At 54.4% G+C, this 16871-nt stretch overlaps 4 protein-coding genes across 4 annotated transcripts; 3 read left to right on the forward strand and 1 right to left on the reverse strand.

Moving 5' to 3' along the window:
* Window positions 1-290: 290 nt before the first annotated feature.
* EX895_002825 (uncharacterized protein) lies at window positions 291-7136 on the forward strand (the record flags this gene model as incomplete). The annotated part of the gene is made up of 1 exon (XM_029883423.1): window positions 291-7136. One exon carries the CDS (start codon window positions 291-293, stop codon window positions 7134-7136), a length of 6846 nt encoding a protein of 2281 aa, XP_029740100.1.
* A 2335-nt stretch (window positions 7137-9471) lies between these two features.
* EX895_002826 (uncharacterized protein) lies at window positions 9472-10750 on the forward strand (the record flags this gene model as incomplete). Its single annotated transcript, XM_029883424.1, has 7 exons — window positions 9472-9542; window positions 9618-9696; window positions 9783-9900; window positions 9988-10031; window positions 10131-10203; window positions 10286-10481; window positions 10573-10750. 7 exons carry the CDS (start codon window positions 9472-9474, stop codon window positions 10748-10750), a joined length of 759 nt encoding a protein of 252 aa, XP_029740101.1.
* Window positions 10751-11225: 475 nt separating this feature from the next.
* Window positions 11226-12175, reverse strand: EX895_002827 (uncharacterized protein; the record flags this gene model as incomplete). The annotated part of the gene is made up of 3 exons (XM_029883425.1): window positions 11226-11362; window positions 11441-11575; window positions 11887-12175. The coding sequence occupies 3 exons, from the start codon at window positions 12173-12175 to the stop codon at window positions 11226-11228; spliced, it is 561 nt and encodes a 186-aa protein (XP_029740102.1).
* Window positions 12176-13150: 975 nt separating this feature from the next.
* EX895_002828 (uncharacterized protein) lies at window positions 13151-15832 on the forward strand (the record flags this gene model as incomplete). Its single annotated transcript, XM_029883426.1, has 1 exon — window positions 13151-15832. The coding sequence occupies one exon, from the start codon at window positions 13151-13153 to the stop codon at window positions 15830-15832; it is 2682 nt and encodes an 893-aa protein (XP_029740103.1).
* Window positions 15833-16871: the final 1039 nt, after the last annotated feature.

Below are 16871 nucleotides of genomic sequence, written 5' to 3' on the forward strand. Positions count from 1 at the left end.
TTTTGGCCACCGCGAAAGCAGCAAAACGAACGAGGGAAGCTCAGGGTTCGTGCGTGCGTTCAATTGCAAGGAACGCGATGCTTACACGCTCTTCGGTAACCAAGCCGACTTGCGAGCAACATCCGACGAGATCACCATCACACCTCCGTCAGCATCACCACGGAAGCGCCGAGCTGAGTTGAAGCAATCGTTGCCTTTCATCACCTTTCTCGACCACCACCATCTCAGCTGGGCAAGAAAAGAGAGATGCACTCGACGACGACGACGAAGCTGCTGCTACAACTACAACCATGAGTCTGCCTTCCAAGGACGAGGCCGTCGCCGACTCGGATTCTCAGCTGCATCCACAGCATAACAACTTGCAGCCTCCTTCTGCCGATCCAATTCGATCGCCCACTTCTCATGCTCGCGATTCATTCAGCGCAAGCAGTATACCCTCTCACAATTCGGATATCTACATCAACAGCTACTACTATGGCAACACCGACATGCCAGATCTGGCGGCAGCCACGTCCAACGCCCCACTCCCAGCTTGGACATCCGCTTTTGCACACAGCCCAATCAACTCACCAGGCATCTCTCAAGGCTTCTCTCCAGGCTTCTCGCCAGGCTTTTCCAATTCCAATGACGAGCGACTCTTCAGGCGACTCAGCTGGAATAGCGCTCACGACGAACACGGGAACGAAGCGGGTCCGTCATCCACACATGCTCGCTCTCATCAGCGCAACGTCTCTTCCGTCGATGCAGGCGTCCTCAGAGGTCCACTCGAGCTCTCTCCTCAGCCCCAGTCCGACAGCTTTCCTCCTCCCCGACGCAGCTCATCCTTACCACTAGGCAATCAAGCCATGGCCTTCGCTCAGAGTCGCGAATCCGATGCTACGTACACCACTGAAGATGACAGAGCCTTTCTTACATTACATCATCAGCATGGCGCGACACACCCACCACCCTCGATCCGATACCAAGAGCCAGACGAGCATCAATTTCAACGCACTACTTCACCAGACGCAATCGAAGAAGCAGATCATGCCACCAGACTCAAGTCCAGCGCAGACATATACGCCCCCTCCAATCTAGACAGGGCCAAGTCCGGTCTCAACCGTTTCAGCAAGTCGATTCGCAGAATGAGCCGTCGCGTCGTCCATCATCAAAACCAAGGTCACGTCCCGCTCACGGATCAAGAAGCAGAAGAGAGTGACTCATCCGGCACCGCTCACCCCCCTCGACACCCAACGACGACTATACTTGATGGCATCAGTCCTAGTACCCACCAACTCCAGCTACTCAGGGGTAAGAGTTTGGGCGTATGGGGTCCCAATAGTCGCCTGCGCAAGTCGCTCGCCAATCTCTTGGCCCAATGGTGGATGGAGCCGCTCATCTTGCTACTGATCCTCGCCAACACCGTCACGTTGGTGGTGCAGTCCGCCCAGAGCGTCTACACGCATCCTCGGCCAGCTCACTACTTTGGCGACGTGACCGACTTCATCCTGCTCGTCATTTTCGCTCTCTACTCTGTCGAGATCGTAGCCCGTATCGTCGTCTCGGGTCTCATCATAAATCCGCCTCCGCTCTACGCTGCTCCCATCCCAGTGGCCCAACACGACCAGCCAGATCCAGATTCGACCGAATCAAAGCACGAAGTCCCCAACCTTTCCTACCACAGAAAGCAAATGTCCAGATCCAACACGCTCGACACGCTCGGCTTCTTTGGCGACAAGGTCAAGCACAAAGCACAGCGAGTGCTGGCTGGAGAACAGGCTTTCACCGCTTCCCGGTCAGATCCGCAGCGTCGCTCACCCAGCCCCATCCGAGGCAGCACCAACACAGGGAAACACGAGCGAGACACGTCTATTCCAGATACCCAAATCCGCCATCCTGGCCGACGTCTCAATCAGAGCGAAACCAGCATGTTTCTCTCCGAATCCACCACGCGCTCCTTTTGGTACAACGCCAAGACTCCTTTTGCTGAAGCCTTTGAACGCCAGCGTGTTCAGGCAGTCCACCATGCTTTCCTGCGCCACTCGTGGAATCGCGTCGACTTTGTCGCCGTCGTCGCCTTTTGGATCACCTTTGCCCTCGCGCTAGGCGGCCAAGAGTCGACCAACAATCACCACATTTATATCTTCCGAGCTCTCAGCGTGCTTCGTTGCGCCCGACTGCTCACCGCCACCAGCGGCACCACCACCATCTTGCAGTCTCTCAAATCGTCTGCCTTCATTTTGCTCAGCGTCACCTTTTTCACAGGTTTTGCCATGCTTCTCTTTGGCATTATTGGCATTCAGAGCTTCGAAGGTTCTTACCGCAGAAACTGTATATGGGTCGGTGATCTCAACGGTCAGCCGGGTAGCAACAATACTCTCACCCAGCTGTGCGGAGGCTACATCAGCTCCACCACCGGTCAAAAGCTTGGACATGTTCTCGTCGATGGCACTCCTTCTGCTACCCTGCCTAAAGGGTTTATCTGCCCGCGAGGTCAAGTGTGTCAGGAGCAATCCACAAATCCAGAGTCCAACACGCAGTCTTTCGACAACATTCTCACCTCGCTCCTCGAAGTCGTCATCGTCATCTCGTCCAACAATTGGTCCCAGACCATGTACGACATGATCGACGCAGACTACTACGCTTCCTGCCTTTACTTTATCATCGGTATCATCATCCTCAACTTTTGGCTCGCCAACTTGTTCGTCGCGGTCATCACCAATAGCTTTGCTACCCTCACGGCACGCACCCACCGCAGTGCTTTTGCCGACCAAAAGTTGGAGGACAAATCTGCTGACGACGAAAAGCAGCCCTTGGCCAAAGGAAGACTCAAAAGCCTTGCTGTCGGATTCAAGCGCGTATGGGGCTACACAAAGTATCTTTGGATCCTTGCCATCATCTTCGACGTTGCTTCTCAGGCATCCCGAGCCACCTATCTCCCGCCTGCAGAGCTGCAGAAGCGATCCGACATCGAGCTTTACTTTACTCTCGCATTCGACTTTGAGATTTCGATGCGCTTTCTTGCTTTCGTGCTCGACGGTGATTGGCGTGGCTTTCTCGCCTCGAAGCAGAATCGCGCCGATTTCTTCTTGGCTTTGGTCACCAGCATCATCCAGATCCCCGCCATCAAGCACTCGCAAGTCTACCCGTGGCTCACCTTCTTCCAGCTCGCCCGATTCTACCGTGTTATCGCGGCTATCCCACGAATGCGTGTTCTGCTTGTCCGTGCCTTTGGCTTGCTCAACAAGATGCTCAACATGGTTCTCTTCCTCTTGCTCATGGTCGGTCTCGCTTCCTTGATCGCCACCCAGCTGTTTCGCGGAGACGTTCCGCAGGAGAGCGAGGGTCAGTGGACAGAGATGACGTTCAAGCACTCTTACAACTCGTTCCTCGCCATGTACCAGATTTTCACCTCGGAAAACTGGACCGATGTGCTCTTCAGCGCCACCTCAAACGAGGTCGAGTTCAAGCAGGCCGTCATTGCCGCTATCTTCCTCTCTGGTTGGTTTCTTTTCGCCAACTTTATCGTACTGCAGATGTTCATTGCCGTCATCAACGAGAATTTCGGCGTCGCCGAGCATGAAAAGCGCCAGCAGCAGTTGGAACAGTATCTGCGTCGCAACGAGCCGCCGCCCTTGTCGTTCACTGCTCGTCTGCTCAACAAACTCAGTCCCTATCGATGGCTCAAGCGACGCAACGCTGCTCTCGCTGGATCTGTGCCTTCGGAACACGGCCGGAGCGACCATGGTGGCAGCGCCAGCGGTCAGACAAGCAAAATTGTCGGTGGGTCGAGATCGGATCAACGCGCGGAACAGGAAAAAAAGCCGCGACCCATGTCCATCCATCATGTGGTGGACAGCTCGACGGCCACGGCACATCGCACGGTACAGACTGTGAGGAAGATGCTGCGTCTTGATCAGCCGGACGAGGTGGTACCGCTTGACAATCTCCACGCCCGCAGATTACGCAGCAGTATGGATGCAGACGGTTTGCTCAATTCTGCCGGTCAAAGCTCCGTCTACGACGCCGACCCGTCCGACCAAGCAGCTTATCTGTTTGCTAGCGAGCGCAGGCTGCAGAGGATGAGATCGGACCTCGGGCTGGCTTCGCAAGGTGGGGCGGGCAATGCTTCCAACGCATTCTCACCCCGCTCTTACAGCGATGCCCGCATCCAGCAAGCTCGCTTCATCGCCACCCATCCATCGTACGACAAGTCGTACTTTCTTTTCTCGAATCACAACCGATTCCGTCGCTTCTGTCAGAGTTTGGTACCCTCTTCTCATGGAGAGCGTCTCTTCGGCAGACCCGTTTCGCCGTTTCGACACAAGCTCTTCCAGATCGCTGTGTTTCTTGGTATTGTCGGTTCGGTGGTGTCTGCAGCCATTGCTACGCCTGTCTATCGACGCGACTACTATGCCAAGTACGGTCTCATCCGTGCTTCGTGGTTCTCAATTCTCGAGATCAGTCTCTCGTCGCTGTTCTTGACGGAATTCCTCGTCAAAACCATTGCCGATGGTCTCGCCTTCACACCTAATGCGTATGCGCTCAGCATCTGGAACTCGCTTGATCTCTTCGTTCTGACGACGCTGCTGGTCAACGTCATCACCGAGCTTGCCGTGATTGGAGGTGTCTCCAGATTCACGCGAGCTTTGAAAGCCTTCCGTGCGCTGCGGCTCATCAACCTGTCGTCGCTCATGCGTGACACGTTCCACGCCGTCATGATCGCGGGTGCAGGACGTATCCTCGACGCTTCCATCCTGTCGATTCTCTACATCATCCCGTACGCTGTGTGGGGTCAGAATCTGTTTGCAGGCTTGCTCTATTCGTGCAACGACGGATCCAACGCCATCCAGACCAAGTTTGACTGTTCCGGGGAGTATCTCAGCTCGCCGGGCAACTTTAACTTTCTGGCTCCTCGCGTGTGGAGCAACCCAACTGAAGGCAGTGTCTACTCTTTCGACGACTTCAAAGGGGCGATGCTGATCCTGTTCGAGATTATATCGCTCGAAGGCTGGATCGACGTCATGACGACCGCTATGAGCGTGGCAGGTAAGGATCAGCAGCTCCAGAACGACAATCGACAGGTCAACGCGTTGTTCTTCCTCATCTACAACTTGGTCGGTAGTACTACAGTCTTGACGCTGTTCGTGTCGGTCATCATCGAAAACTTCCAGACCTTCTCTGGAGCTGCTTTCCAGACGGCGGGACAGAGACAGTGGGTGGATCTGCGTAGATTGATCTTACGTCAACGACCATCGAAACGGCCCAAGCGTCGGCCGTCGCAGGCGATGCGCGCGTGGTGCTACGACCGCATGCTCAACAAGAACGGCTGGTGGAGTCGCACCATGACCTTGGTCTATCTGGCAACGCTCGTGACGCTCATGACGCAGCAGTACTCGGATCCTGCGTGGGCCAACCAGCTTCGCGACGCGCTCTATTTGGGCTACACCGCAATCTACGCTTTAGATATCATCGCGCGTCTGCTGGGTCTGGGATGGCGGAGCTACAGGGAGAATCCGTGGAACCTATACGACCTGTTTGTCGTGACAGGTACGCTGGCTACGACGCTTCCGCTTCTGACCAACAGTGGCGACAGCGGAGTGGTGCTTCAGTTCCAGAAACTGTTCTTGACGTGTGTGGCGCTCAAGCTGGTGCAGAAGAATCACTCGCTCAACCAGCTCTTCAAGACGGCGTTTGCCTCGTTACCCGCTATCCTCAGTCTTTTCCTGCTTTGGCTCACCATGTTTTTGGTGTGGGCGATCATGCTGCTCGAGGTGTTTGGCCTGACGAAGTGGGGTCCCAACGAGACGCATTCGAAGAACTTTTCGACCTTTATTGGGTCGATGGTTTTCCTCAGTATGATTTCGACGGGCGAAGGATGGAACTCGTTCATGCATGACTATACGATTTCGCCACCACAGTGCACGCCCGCCGCGAGCTATCTGATGACCGACTGCGGAAGCCAACCCTGGGCGTACGCGCTATTTATCGGATGGAACGTCATCTCGATGTACATCTTCCTCAACATGTTTACAGGTACCGTCGTCGAGAACTTCTCGTACATTTTCGACTTGGGAAGTAAAGCCATCCTTACTCCGGCGGACATTCGACACTTCAAGAGCAGCTGGGCGAGGCTGGATCGCAACAGGAAAGGGTATATCCAGAAGGACCAAATTGTGCCTTTCCTTGCGAGTGTCAAAGGTGCGCTAGAGGTCGGGCTGTATCCGCCTGAATGTAGCTTGCGCGTGCTCAAGGCGGTGTTAGCGGACGAAGGCGGTGCGAAGAGTCCGACGACGACGGATGCAAAGGGCAAAGGCGCTTTCGACTTTTTCAGGAGTGCATCGTCGCCGCTGCGGTCGCCTGTGCGCGATGGCAAGGATAAGGATACGAGTGGGCTGCTTGCCTGGCCGCTGCCGTCGCCGTCATCGGCATCGGCAGGAGCACAGATGCCGCATGCACCCCGCACCGAAGCCGAAAGGCTCGCTCGCGCTCTGGCCGCAGTCGACGCGAACGAACTCCGCATGCGTAGACGTCGCTTCGAAAGACTATACCACGAAGCGATCATGCTGATGCATCCTCGCAAAGGCATTTCATTCACCGACATGTTCTTGCTGCTCGCTCGCACCAAGCTCGTCGACGAAATCGAAGCATTGAATGTCGAAGAGCTGATCGAGCGGAAGGAGGTGCAGGAGCAGATCGAGCATCGCATTCGGCTGGATCGGGTGAAGGGCTTGCTGCAAGTGGGGTATTGGCGACGCAGGTTCCTCGCGTTGAGGGACGAGATGCATAAGGAGCAGGAAGGGGAGGCGCTGCCGACAATTCTTGTGCACGAGAGTCCCAGAAGGCCATCGTCGTCGTCTCGGCCCGTGTTGGCTGCGCTGGATATTCCTGAATCTGGCTCCGGCTCGTCGATGGGTGGAGTGAAGCCGAGTCTGACATTGACTCCGACACAACCGTCGTTGCATGAGTTGGAGTTGCGCGCTTCGCCCGTCATCGAGTCGTTTGAGGCGACGGCGTGGGGGGATCTGATGAAGCGGATCGATGGACAGGAGTCGGGTCACGGTCATGAGCCTGCAGGGTCGAGTAGCGGGCAGCAGCAGCAGCAGAGGACGGACAGACGGAGGTCGAGGAGCCAAGATGGGTCGCGCGAGGGATGACTGAGGTAAGAGCTTGCGACAAATTCACCCTTAGATGTGCTATAGAAGGGTTCAGTAAGAAAATGGACATTTGTTAACATCCCATTGCCCTATTGTTTCAGGTAGTCACCGTGCTTGAGTTGCGGTCGCTAACATGGAACGATGTGTGGTCGCTTGGTGAAACCTCAGACCGACAAGTGTAGACGGTTCGTGTTCGATAAGCTACTGGTCTGTCCCCGCTTATATGCGCAAGAGGTCCTCTCTATAGGCTCGTGTCCTCCATCGTCTAAAACGAGCATTTTTCGATCAGTCGTGCACATGCTTGAGGTGCGAATCCAGTGAGAGGACTTCCTAGTGCGCTGTGCTGCGCTGGCTGGTCTATAGTATGAACATATCTATAACACCCACCGCCAGCATCTGCTCACCAGGAAGTGAGTTTGATCCGAGGACGTCGACCCGGGAGTTGCAGCGCAGCGCATCAAACGCCCGTCCCCTCTACCCTTGGCCTGACTTTGATCGCTCGCGGCTGTGCGGCTTCCATGAATTCTAGGCTCTCCCATGACGAAGCTCGTCGGTCGGCGCCTCTCTGATCAACGCTGTCCTCGCATGCCTTGCGCGTGAGGGGAGGACGCTTCCCTAGAGCTTGATTTCGTAGCGGCTCTCCCTGAAGCTGGACCCCATAGTCCGAACTTCCCTTCCCCGCCTCTCGAGGCTGCATTCACGGTGCTAACAGCATAGTTCGCGTTTGGAGTCACAGCCATATAGGTGTGGGATGGATGAGCTTGTCCCTCTGACTTACCACCCTGCACAGGAAGTGGACGTATCGCTCGTGCTGCCATTCTTGACTTGATTAATACGACAATGTTATCCAATTCGGAAACCTTTGGTAGGCGACCGATGTCAAAAAAAAATCAAATCTTAGTGTTGACCCACTTTTCTTCCAACCACTTCTTTTGAAACGTTTCGTGATTTTTGTGGTGGATAGGACAACACCAGCTATTTGAGGCGCGAAAAGCCAATGAAGACTGACTAGCGAACAATTTCAGGCTAGACCCCGCAAGGTCCGCAAATGTAGCTAGATATCCTAATCAGCTATTTAATCAGGGATTCAAAGTGTTTGCTAACTCTTTCGTACTTGATTGAAGGGCAGCAGGAGATAAACAAGTTGGCCTGGTCACACAATCATAACAAGTCTCGTTCCATTCACGATATCTAAATCGAACGAAACGGAGATGCAGTGGAATTCCCGTCGTGTGAAGATGGTCGAACAAAGCCAACGTGAAACAGGGGAATATGAGAAAGAGTAAGGAGCAGAACAGAGATTCGGGTGAACAAAAGCTATTGCCACATAATGCCCTTTGACTTCCATGAATTCGCAACTTCGCTCATGCTCTTTGCAGGTTTTGGAGTAGATCATGGGCATCATACGTCTACACCACTGCTCTGAACAACTTTACGAAATCAAATTACAACATTGTGGGGTTCATCGTTGTGATGTAATGATGCACAAACGGAAACAAATGGAAGTTAAATTTTTTTTGGAAAAGAGCGATTCTTCGTGATTGTTCTTTTTACGGTGACAAAAGTTGTTTTGACTAGCAAAGTTGTGCATAGGTTTCCAAAAGGATTGAGAAAGCTGTGCCTTGTTGTCGCAACAATAGCGCCACTTAATCAAAGTGCAGGCTTGACGCTTTTGAAAGTGAGTTTGTTAAAATGTTTAGTTGTTCGAGTCACTCTAGAGAATGATATTCATACAATCGCAGCAACGATGTTTTCGATTAGAGTTACAACCTAACTACAGAAGTCACGGAGCCTTTCGGCAACTGATGTGTAACGTCTGGCAATAAATTTATGATTTGCGTTTTCCTGGCTCCTTTCCCATATGAGCTTCCACAAAGTAACGGATCGACAAGATATGTTTGGCTTCTTGGAATTGCTGCACATTCCGCGCGCCACACACAGCATCTTTAGTTTCTCGAGTCGATGAGATACCGTCTGCGCTATTGTGTGGCAGCTAGCCGCTAGCGGAAGCGCAGAGGCCACCTCGGTCGCACTGCCGGACCCGGGGGCTTGCGAGGCAGCGGTCCGACAATAGATCGCAAAGGAGTTCCTCTTTGGCTCCGAAACGTTCGCCGAGAGGCACAACTGGAATCGTGCTCTGAGAAGACACGCATCTCCTGGCATATTTACCGGCTTGTGGTATTTCAACCTAGCCGACATCCGGATTGACAGGACCACACCAGCTTCCCCACACTCGTATCTCCATTATCTCCCACCACGGTCAAACACTCATTGATCTCAGGACATTCACACGTGTCTATCGACGGCAGCATCGTCTGTAAGACAGGAACTTGCAATGACATTGAAGGCTGTCATCTTTGATATCGGCGGAGTGGTGGTCGGGAGCCCACTGTTCGCTATCAACAGGTGAGTCGAAGCACATAGGCTTTGGTCGATTTATTCAGGTCGCTGACAGATGCTTTACTGCGGCTCTTTTGTCAGGTATGAGAAGGATCACGGCCTGCCTTTCGAATACCTCAACGTGGCCATCACCGCTCAAGGTCATGGCGGTGCTTTCCAGGTGAGTTTCACACGAGCCAGCTCTTTCGTCGCAGGCATGCTGATTGCAGCTCGGCGATCCTTTTCTTTTACAACATTGAATGACAGCAATTCGAACGGAGCGAGCTAGACTTGTATACATTCTACCGTCGGTTCGGAGAGGAGTTGAGCAATGTCGAGAAGAACAACGAAGCATACATCAAGTTTTGCAAGAGCCGAGGCCAGGGTAAGTTGACCGACGGCTTGATTCTTGTCACTAGCAACCCAGAAGCTGAAGATTGTCTCGGCGTTGCCGAAAATCAACACGACGCAGAGGTTCCGGAGCTGCCCTCGAAGCTTCAGGTTGATGGACGCGAGGTAAGCACCCTTTCATTGTTCTGATTGTCTTATATGCAATGCTTGAGCCACTTCATCCGAACTGACCCAAGCTTCTGCTTGCTCGATGCGCTTCTGTAGTTGTTTGGACGAATGATGAAAGAGTCGACCAAAGTCGATCCAAAGATGCGCAATGCCATCATGCGCTTAAAAGGTGGGTCCATCATAAGCAAAGCCCTCGTTCCGGGCAAACAATCGCTGACCCGAGCTTGAGCTTGCTTGCCTCTTTTCAACAGCGTCTGGCAAATTCAAGATCGCCGCATTGACTAACAACTTTGCACCTCCAACCGAGATTCCAAACACTCTTCAAGACGGCGCAAGCAAAGCGCCTTCGCTCGAAGAAGAGCTGGAACGCCTTGGATTTGGAGCATCTCAGAGCGATCTGAAGAGCTTATTTGACTTTTACATCGAGAGCGCTGTCGTGGGGAAGAGGTATGTCCGCGGACGTCGCTAGTCTATCTTGTCTTGACTCGACCGCTGACCTGTTGCGTCAACTCTTGGCCGGCTCGCTCTGTCTCACTAGGAAACCGGATCCAGAGTTTTACAAGTACGCGTTGGATCTTCTCAAGGTGCAAGCGACCGAAGTGGTGTTCCTGGACGATATCGGACCGAATCTCAAGTCTGCGCAGAAGCTTGGCATCACCACGATCCGTAAGTATCCGTCCCGCTTGCAAGTCCTGCGTGCTTCCAGCAGCGCGTAGCATCCCCCGTTGTTCGAGCACGAAGCTGACTGACTGCCATTCTACTTCCAACGCATTCCCTTGCGTCAAATGTGTCGATGGGCAGGTGTGAACTCCAACGACTGTACACCAGCGCTTGCGCAGCTGAGCACGCTGACTGGCTTACAGTTGCTCGATGATGGTTCCAGCCCTTGTTCCAAATTGTGATGCCGCAATGCCAAGCCCAGCGCATCCTTCTGAGATTCTCGAATGGGAAAGCAAGCTGAACTGTTGTGCGCCGCGGGTGTCGAAATGCTGAAAGGAAACGAAACCCAGCTGGCAGAGCATTCGGACAGTGCAAGAGATGCTTTGCGAAATCGATCTAGATTGTCTTTCCTCCCTGTGAAAGACGGCGCACGTAAGACAGGGACAAGTTTGTGCAGGTGTGCATGTGCGTGTGGGAGATGGATTGGAATGATATTTTGGCAGATGCGGATGTGTCGAGTGATTAAACAGCTTATGCGGACTGAACGTGACCCGGGCCCTTGTAGTTTTCGCTGGCGATACCAGTGATGGGGTTCTGCTTCTGTTCGAGGGCAATCTCGTTGGAGGCCTCTTGCCACTCCTTGGTCATGGTCTTGATGGGGGCACCACCTGTGGATGACAAAAAGAGAAGACGATGAGTCAACGGAGTCTGGAGGAGCGCTGTGACAATGTCGCGGAAGGACTTACCGTTGGCGCGCATAAGGTAGAAGACACCAGTGGTGATACCGAGGGCAATGAGGACACCGGCAAAGGTCTTGGCACCCTGACCGGAAGCAGTGAGGGGCTTACGGGGGCCGTGAGGACCAAAGGAAACGAAGTAGGCTGTGTGAGGTTGGTGATGAAAACAAGGATGCGGATTACGATCAGCGGGATGTTACGATCCAGTGTTGATTGGATCCGAGTCGGCAAAAGTAAGGCAGAGGGAGGATGCAAAGCTTGGAGTTGCTCGTCACCAGCAATGGTCGATTTGGCTGGTTGACCAGCGGGTTCCAAAAGCGACCGAGATTGAACCGCTGCGAGAAGTCGAGCCCATGTTACGGCGCTCTGAATTGCTGATCATCCAGCCAGCTTAACTCCATCCTGTGCAAATACTGACGCCCAGGTCGATGTGCGAGTTTAGAGAGCATACTTACCAGCCTTCTTCTCGTTGAGGCTAAGCTCCTTCCAGTCCTTCCTCTGAAGCTCTTCCAACTGACGGAAGACGCCATACTGCTCCTCCTTCGAAAGCGACTTCCAGCTGGCCTCAATGTTGGGGACGACGTGGCTGAGCTGGACCTTGTTGGGGCCCTCAATGAAGGCGCCGGCGTTGCGAGCGGTCTCGAGAGTCCATCGCTCCTCCTGGGTGACCATGGTTCGTCGGCCAAGGAGGGTAGCAGCGCGGAGGCCGCTTCGGGAAGCGCGAGCGACGTTCTGGCCAATCATGGTGTGTATGAGGTGATGCGGATGATCAAGAAGGGTTGGTGGAGGAGGTGGTGGTGATAGGCTGAGATGGTGATCAACGCAGAGATAGCAGCGAACTGTGACCAACTTAGAAGAAAATCCCGAAATCGTCGCCAGAGAGAGAGAAATCCAAAAGGAGAAACTGCGAGGCACGTCCGTCGTCCGTCACTCGTTTCGGCTTTGTCAATTCGATGATCTCAATTTTCCTGTTGGTTGCTGGTTGCTCGGTCAGAGTTCGAGATCCAGAGAGAAGAGAGACTCGGCCTGGCCTGGCCGGACGAGGAGGCGGATTTCACATCAGTCTCGAAAATTGGCGGTTGAATTTCTAAGCATTCGGGTCAACTGCAGCACAGCGCCATGGCGAGTATTCTCGTTCCATATTGGCCCCGAGTGCTTCAAGTCGGACGTGCAGCAGAGCCATTTGAATTTTCAGATTCGGCTTGGAGCCTCGTAGTCCCAAATCAGGAATTTTTCCAAATCGCTCCCTTGGATTGGTAATCGGAGAGCCATGTGCTGCCTCGTTCGTGGGAGAGGCGTGTCGGATTTGCAATGCGGTCCGCTCGACTCGGACCTCGACAGGAAGGAAGCAAGAGTGAGAAATCCACGTCCCGATCCGTTCCATTCTGGCCTTGGACTCGGACAGATCGGAACCGAGTCGCGTCGTGCTGCGTTGTTAACTTTGTCGTCCGAGACTGTGTTCTTCTCGCTTGTAGGGTTCAGTGTTGCGTGTGGAGTGTCCTGCAGCAGCTATCTACGCACGGCCCTTGGCCCACGCCCAGCTAAGCTGCTCAAGTCGGACAATATGCAGTGTGCAGCTGAACTAGGCTTTGAATCTGGTCGTTGTCGAGAGGACCTCAGCGATCTAGGCCGAACTGCAATCCATCATCATCATCAGTTACACACTGGCCAGCGACCCGCTTAGCTAGCAGAGTCGGGACGGCAGCGGCCCTCGACAAGATGGTGGGTCCTACCATCGAGCTGTTCAGCACTTCGATATTGTCCAACGTCAAGGTGCGCACCCGTCATGAGCGTTATACCTCGGTGCTGGCCATCAAGAAGATTGACTACGTGTACCACGATCTCGCCTCGGACGACGATGCCAAGAGCAGATGGCGACGCAAGGCCAAGGATCCGCAGCTTCCCGGTCTCTTGGTCAACAACGAATGGGTTGGCTCGTACGACGAGTTTGAGGAGGCGGTCGAGTTTGGCGAGCTCGAGCTCTTCCTCGGCGTGTCTCCAACATTGTCGCAGACGGAACCGCCAGCACGCCATCCAGCACAATCTGCGGTGAGCTCCAAAGATCCCAGCTTATACCCCACGCTCCCCTACGCAGCAGAAGGCGCTGGACGCTGGAAGGAGCCCGACGCAGATCAATTCATCTCGACGCTCAACATCAAAGAGGACGACCTCACGGATGCCGACGTCGACGCACTGCTGGCAGACATTGGCAAACTTCCCCCTGCGCCCGCCTCTACCTCGGAGAAAAAGTATGTGCCTTCAAAGGAAGCCACCATCAAGCCTTTGCGCCTGGCCAAGATGGGCCCGACCACGTCGCATCAAAGGATGCCGTCCAGCTCTCCAAGTCCAGCATCTGCAGCTTCGAGTGCAGGCACGCGAGGCTCACCGATGGCTCGATACTCAGCGACGCAAAGATCCACTAAAGCGCTGGCTGCCGAGGCCTCGGCGCTCACTTCGAATCGAAAAACGTCCGGGGCGCTGTTGCGCGATGCTGTATCTCAGGGTAAGACGCTCGACGATGCGATGGAAGAGAGCCGCATGAAGCACATTGTCAGCCAGGACAACATCGACGATTTGTTCGCTTCGCTCGGTCTGAGCAATGTCAACATCGGTGATGACGAGGTGGACCAGTTCCTCGAGCAAGGTGCCATCCCACAAGGCCTTCGTCTTGGCGGTGGTCGTGTGCATCGTCCGACGTCATTAGCGGACAGGGCCAGGGACGAAGCGGTGGCGAGGGACTTGGCGCAAAAGGCTAAGGGAAAAGGTCACGGCTCTGCCCGAGGCAGTCTCAGCAGTGGGAGCACAAAGGTGGCAGCTCTCGAACCTGCTGTCTTGGTCGGATCGACCGTCGACGACAAATCCATCGAGCAGTCATCGACACAAACACTGAGCCTTTCTGCTGTGACTGGGGCCACTTCGGATGCTCCCGAGAAGTCAGTCGAGCTGGTCAAGGTGGAGGAACCCAAAGCAGGCTTGCTCGATGCGCACGTTACGACCGAAGATGGCGATGTTTCCAATGATGCGTCTATCGCAGAGCCCAAGCTGACGAAGACGGTGAAGACGCTAGATACTCCGCTCGACCCGATTGAGACTGCAGCCGAGCAACCCAAGACGGACACCGCCTCTTCCACCACGGAGCCCACCGCAATTGGCAGAGCTACAGAGCCGGTTGTGGTCACAAAAGACGTGGAACAAGACTCTGACGCGAATTCCAAGACCAGCGTGACTCTCGACAAAATGCAGGATTTATCAGAGCGGGTTGAGGATGAAGACAAGCCGACTGCAGACGACTCGATTGCTTCTGGGCAAAGCATTGGGGCACCGAAGGAGGCAGTAGCAACTGCGTCAAGTTCCAGCCAGCGTCTTTCAAGCAAGGATGATGATAAGAGCAAGCCTGCTGTCACGGGAGTCGATAACTCGTCTACGTCGCTGTCAAGGGAGAAAGAGATGTTCGATTCTCTGGCGACAACAGCAGCAGCAGAGGAAAGACCAGAATTGCCGAGCATCCCGGCAGGCTCAACTGATGTTCAAAAAGGGAAGCCTATCTCCAGCGACGATGGCGAGGAAAGTAGCAACCGCAGCATCAACAGGACCGGCTCTGCACAAGTCGATGAGGAGCGAACCCCGACCAAAGAGACAGCAAAAGATCCAATCGCAGTTCAAGTGTCACCACCACCGCCTGCACCGGCGTCCTCAACCACAGCCACAACAGCCATTCCAGCCTCAGCACAGGAGCAAGACAACGCTGAAGCAAGCTTTGAGCTCGAATTGGCTCAAGCGGCTCTGATCGCATCACGATACGAAGATCACAAGTCATCGGCCATTCCCAAGTCGGAAGAGTCAGTCGAGAAGAGCCCGGTCGCTGTGCCGACCAGAGATGAAGACTCGGCGATACGCGAGGAGACGCCTAGGAAACAAGCTGGATCGGACGCAGCAGCAGCAGGATACAGGGGGCCTTTGTCTGTGCGTCAGGTATCGTCGCGCAGAGCCATTGACGTCTCGAGGCCTATCGATCCGGCCGCAGCGTCGCCATCATCAACATCATCGCCACCTGCACGGCTGCACTTCAACCACGCAGATCTTTCCACGTCACCAGACACGTCTGCCAAGAAGAAGAAAATAGGAATTCGTGGATTTGGACTTGGTAGGGAGAAGGACAAAGACAAAGAAAGCGACAGGAGAAAGGAGGTGGGAAGCAGCCACAAGCAGCCCCCAACTTCACGGCACGAGAGGACGATTTCGCAGATCCTCAGGGAAGCCGACGCGGTGCTACAGGACGACTTGGTCGGCGGTGGCCCGGACGGTGAAGAGGAGGAGGAAGATCCAACCATGTTTGGTGCTTCGAGCCACGACACGGACACTGCTGCTCCGACTCGAGCGCGAGCCTTGCCAAGCGCTTGACGTTCGACTCGAGACCGTTCCTCTGCACTGGCACTATGATGGTGGCTTTGGTTTGTACTTTCCCTGCTTCTCTCCGTGGCTACGCAAAGCGCGTTGCACACCGCATATATACAGCACTGCGCGGCAATCTCGTTGGCGCGTGTTGTTGTTCGATCTCCCAGGAGGATCAGCATTCCGACCTGGGCCAGCAAGGTTGAAGCTGAGTCTTCGAGTGTGGCTGTCCGCATGCGAGATGTAACCCCGGTGGCAGCCTTGGTTGTGATTGATGCGCTGCAACCTCTCGAGAGGGGCCGGGGGCCTTGGTTGGAAATTGTTTCGATCGAAGAGGTCTAGCAACCGAGGGGGAAGAGGAAGACGCAACGTCGAAATTCGATTCTTCTCTGAAATCACACGTAAGCGGGACGACGGTTTGAAATCTCCTTTCAGTGAATCCCGCGCGGTGTCTGACACATCTGGAGCACCAGTGTGCGACAGCCACCCGCAAGTTAGACGCCGCTGTCGCCAGGCTTCCCACGGTCAAGTGGCTGCGCCCCTTCCTCCCACCCTGCTTTCACAGTCTTGCATCGTAAACCCAGGTGTAACTACGCGCGCCCCTCTCTCTTTGGTATCAAGTCTGCGAGTTGTGCTTTTGCGGTCTAAGTCTTGCTCCGACTCGGCCTACAGTAGCCAAGCGGGTCAATTGCACCAGCTGAGCTGAACCGAGACCATCGCTCTAGACCACGCATCTCGGTCGACTTGGGCTAGCCTTGCGCGCGCTCCGATGCTCGCGGATGACTGGGTCAGCGCCTTGCTCGAGAAACTGCTCAGCAACCTGACTCAGCTCGAATCGCAAATTGACTGGATGGCGCGGCTGGCATACAACGACGACGCAGAGAGGAGACTGGTGGGATGGGCAAAAAAGCCGACGGAGCTTTTCTTCTGACTTAGCAATCACGAACGGCTGTCAGGCTGCAAGAAGTGCATTGGAACAAGGTGAAACGGTTCGTGTCCTCTCTCATCAAGAAAGCTCGTCTGCTTTCTTACCTGGAGAGTCGAGAAT

The sequence above is a fragment of the Sporisorium graminicola genome, chromosome SGRAM_18 (genome assembly GCF_005498985.1).
Source record: "Sporisorium graminicola strain CBS 10092 chromosome SGRAM_18, whole genome shotgun sequence".
NCBI classification, from domain to species: domain Eukaryota; kingdom Fungi; phylum Basidiomycota; class Ustilaginomycetes; order Ustilaginales; family Ustilaginaceae; genus Sporisorium; species Sporisorium graminicola.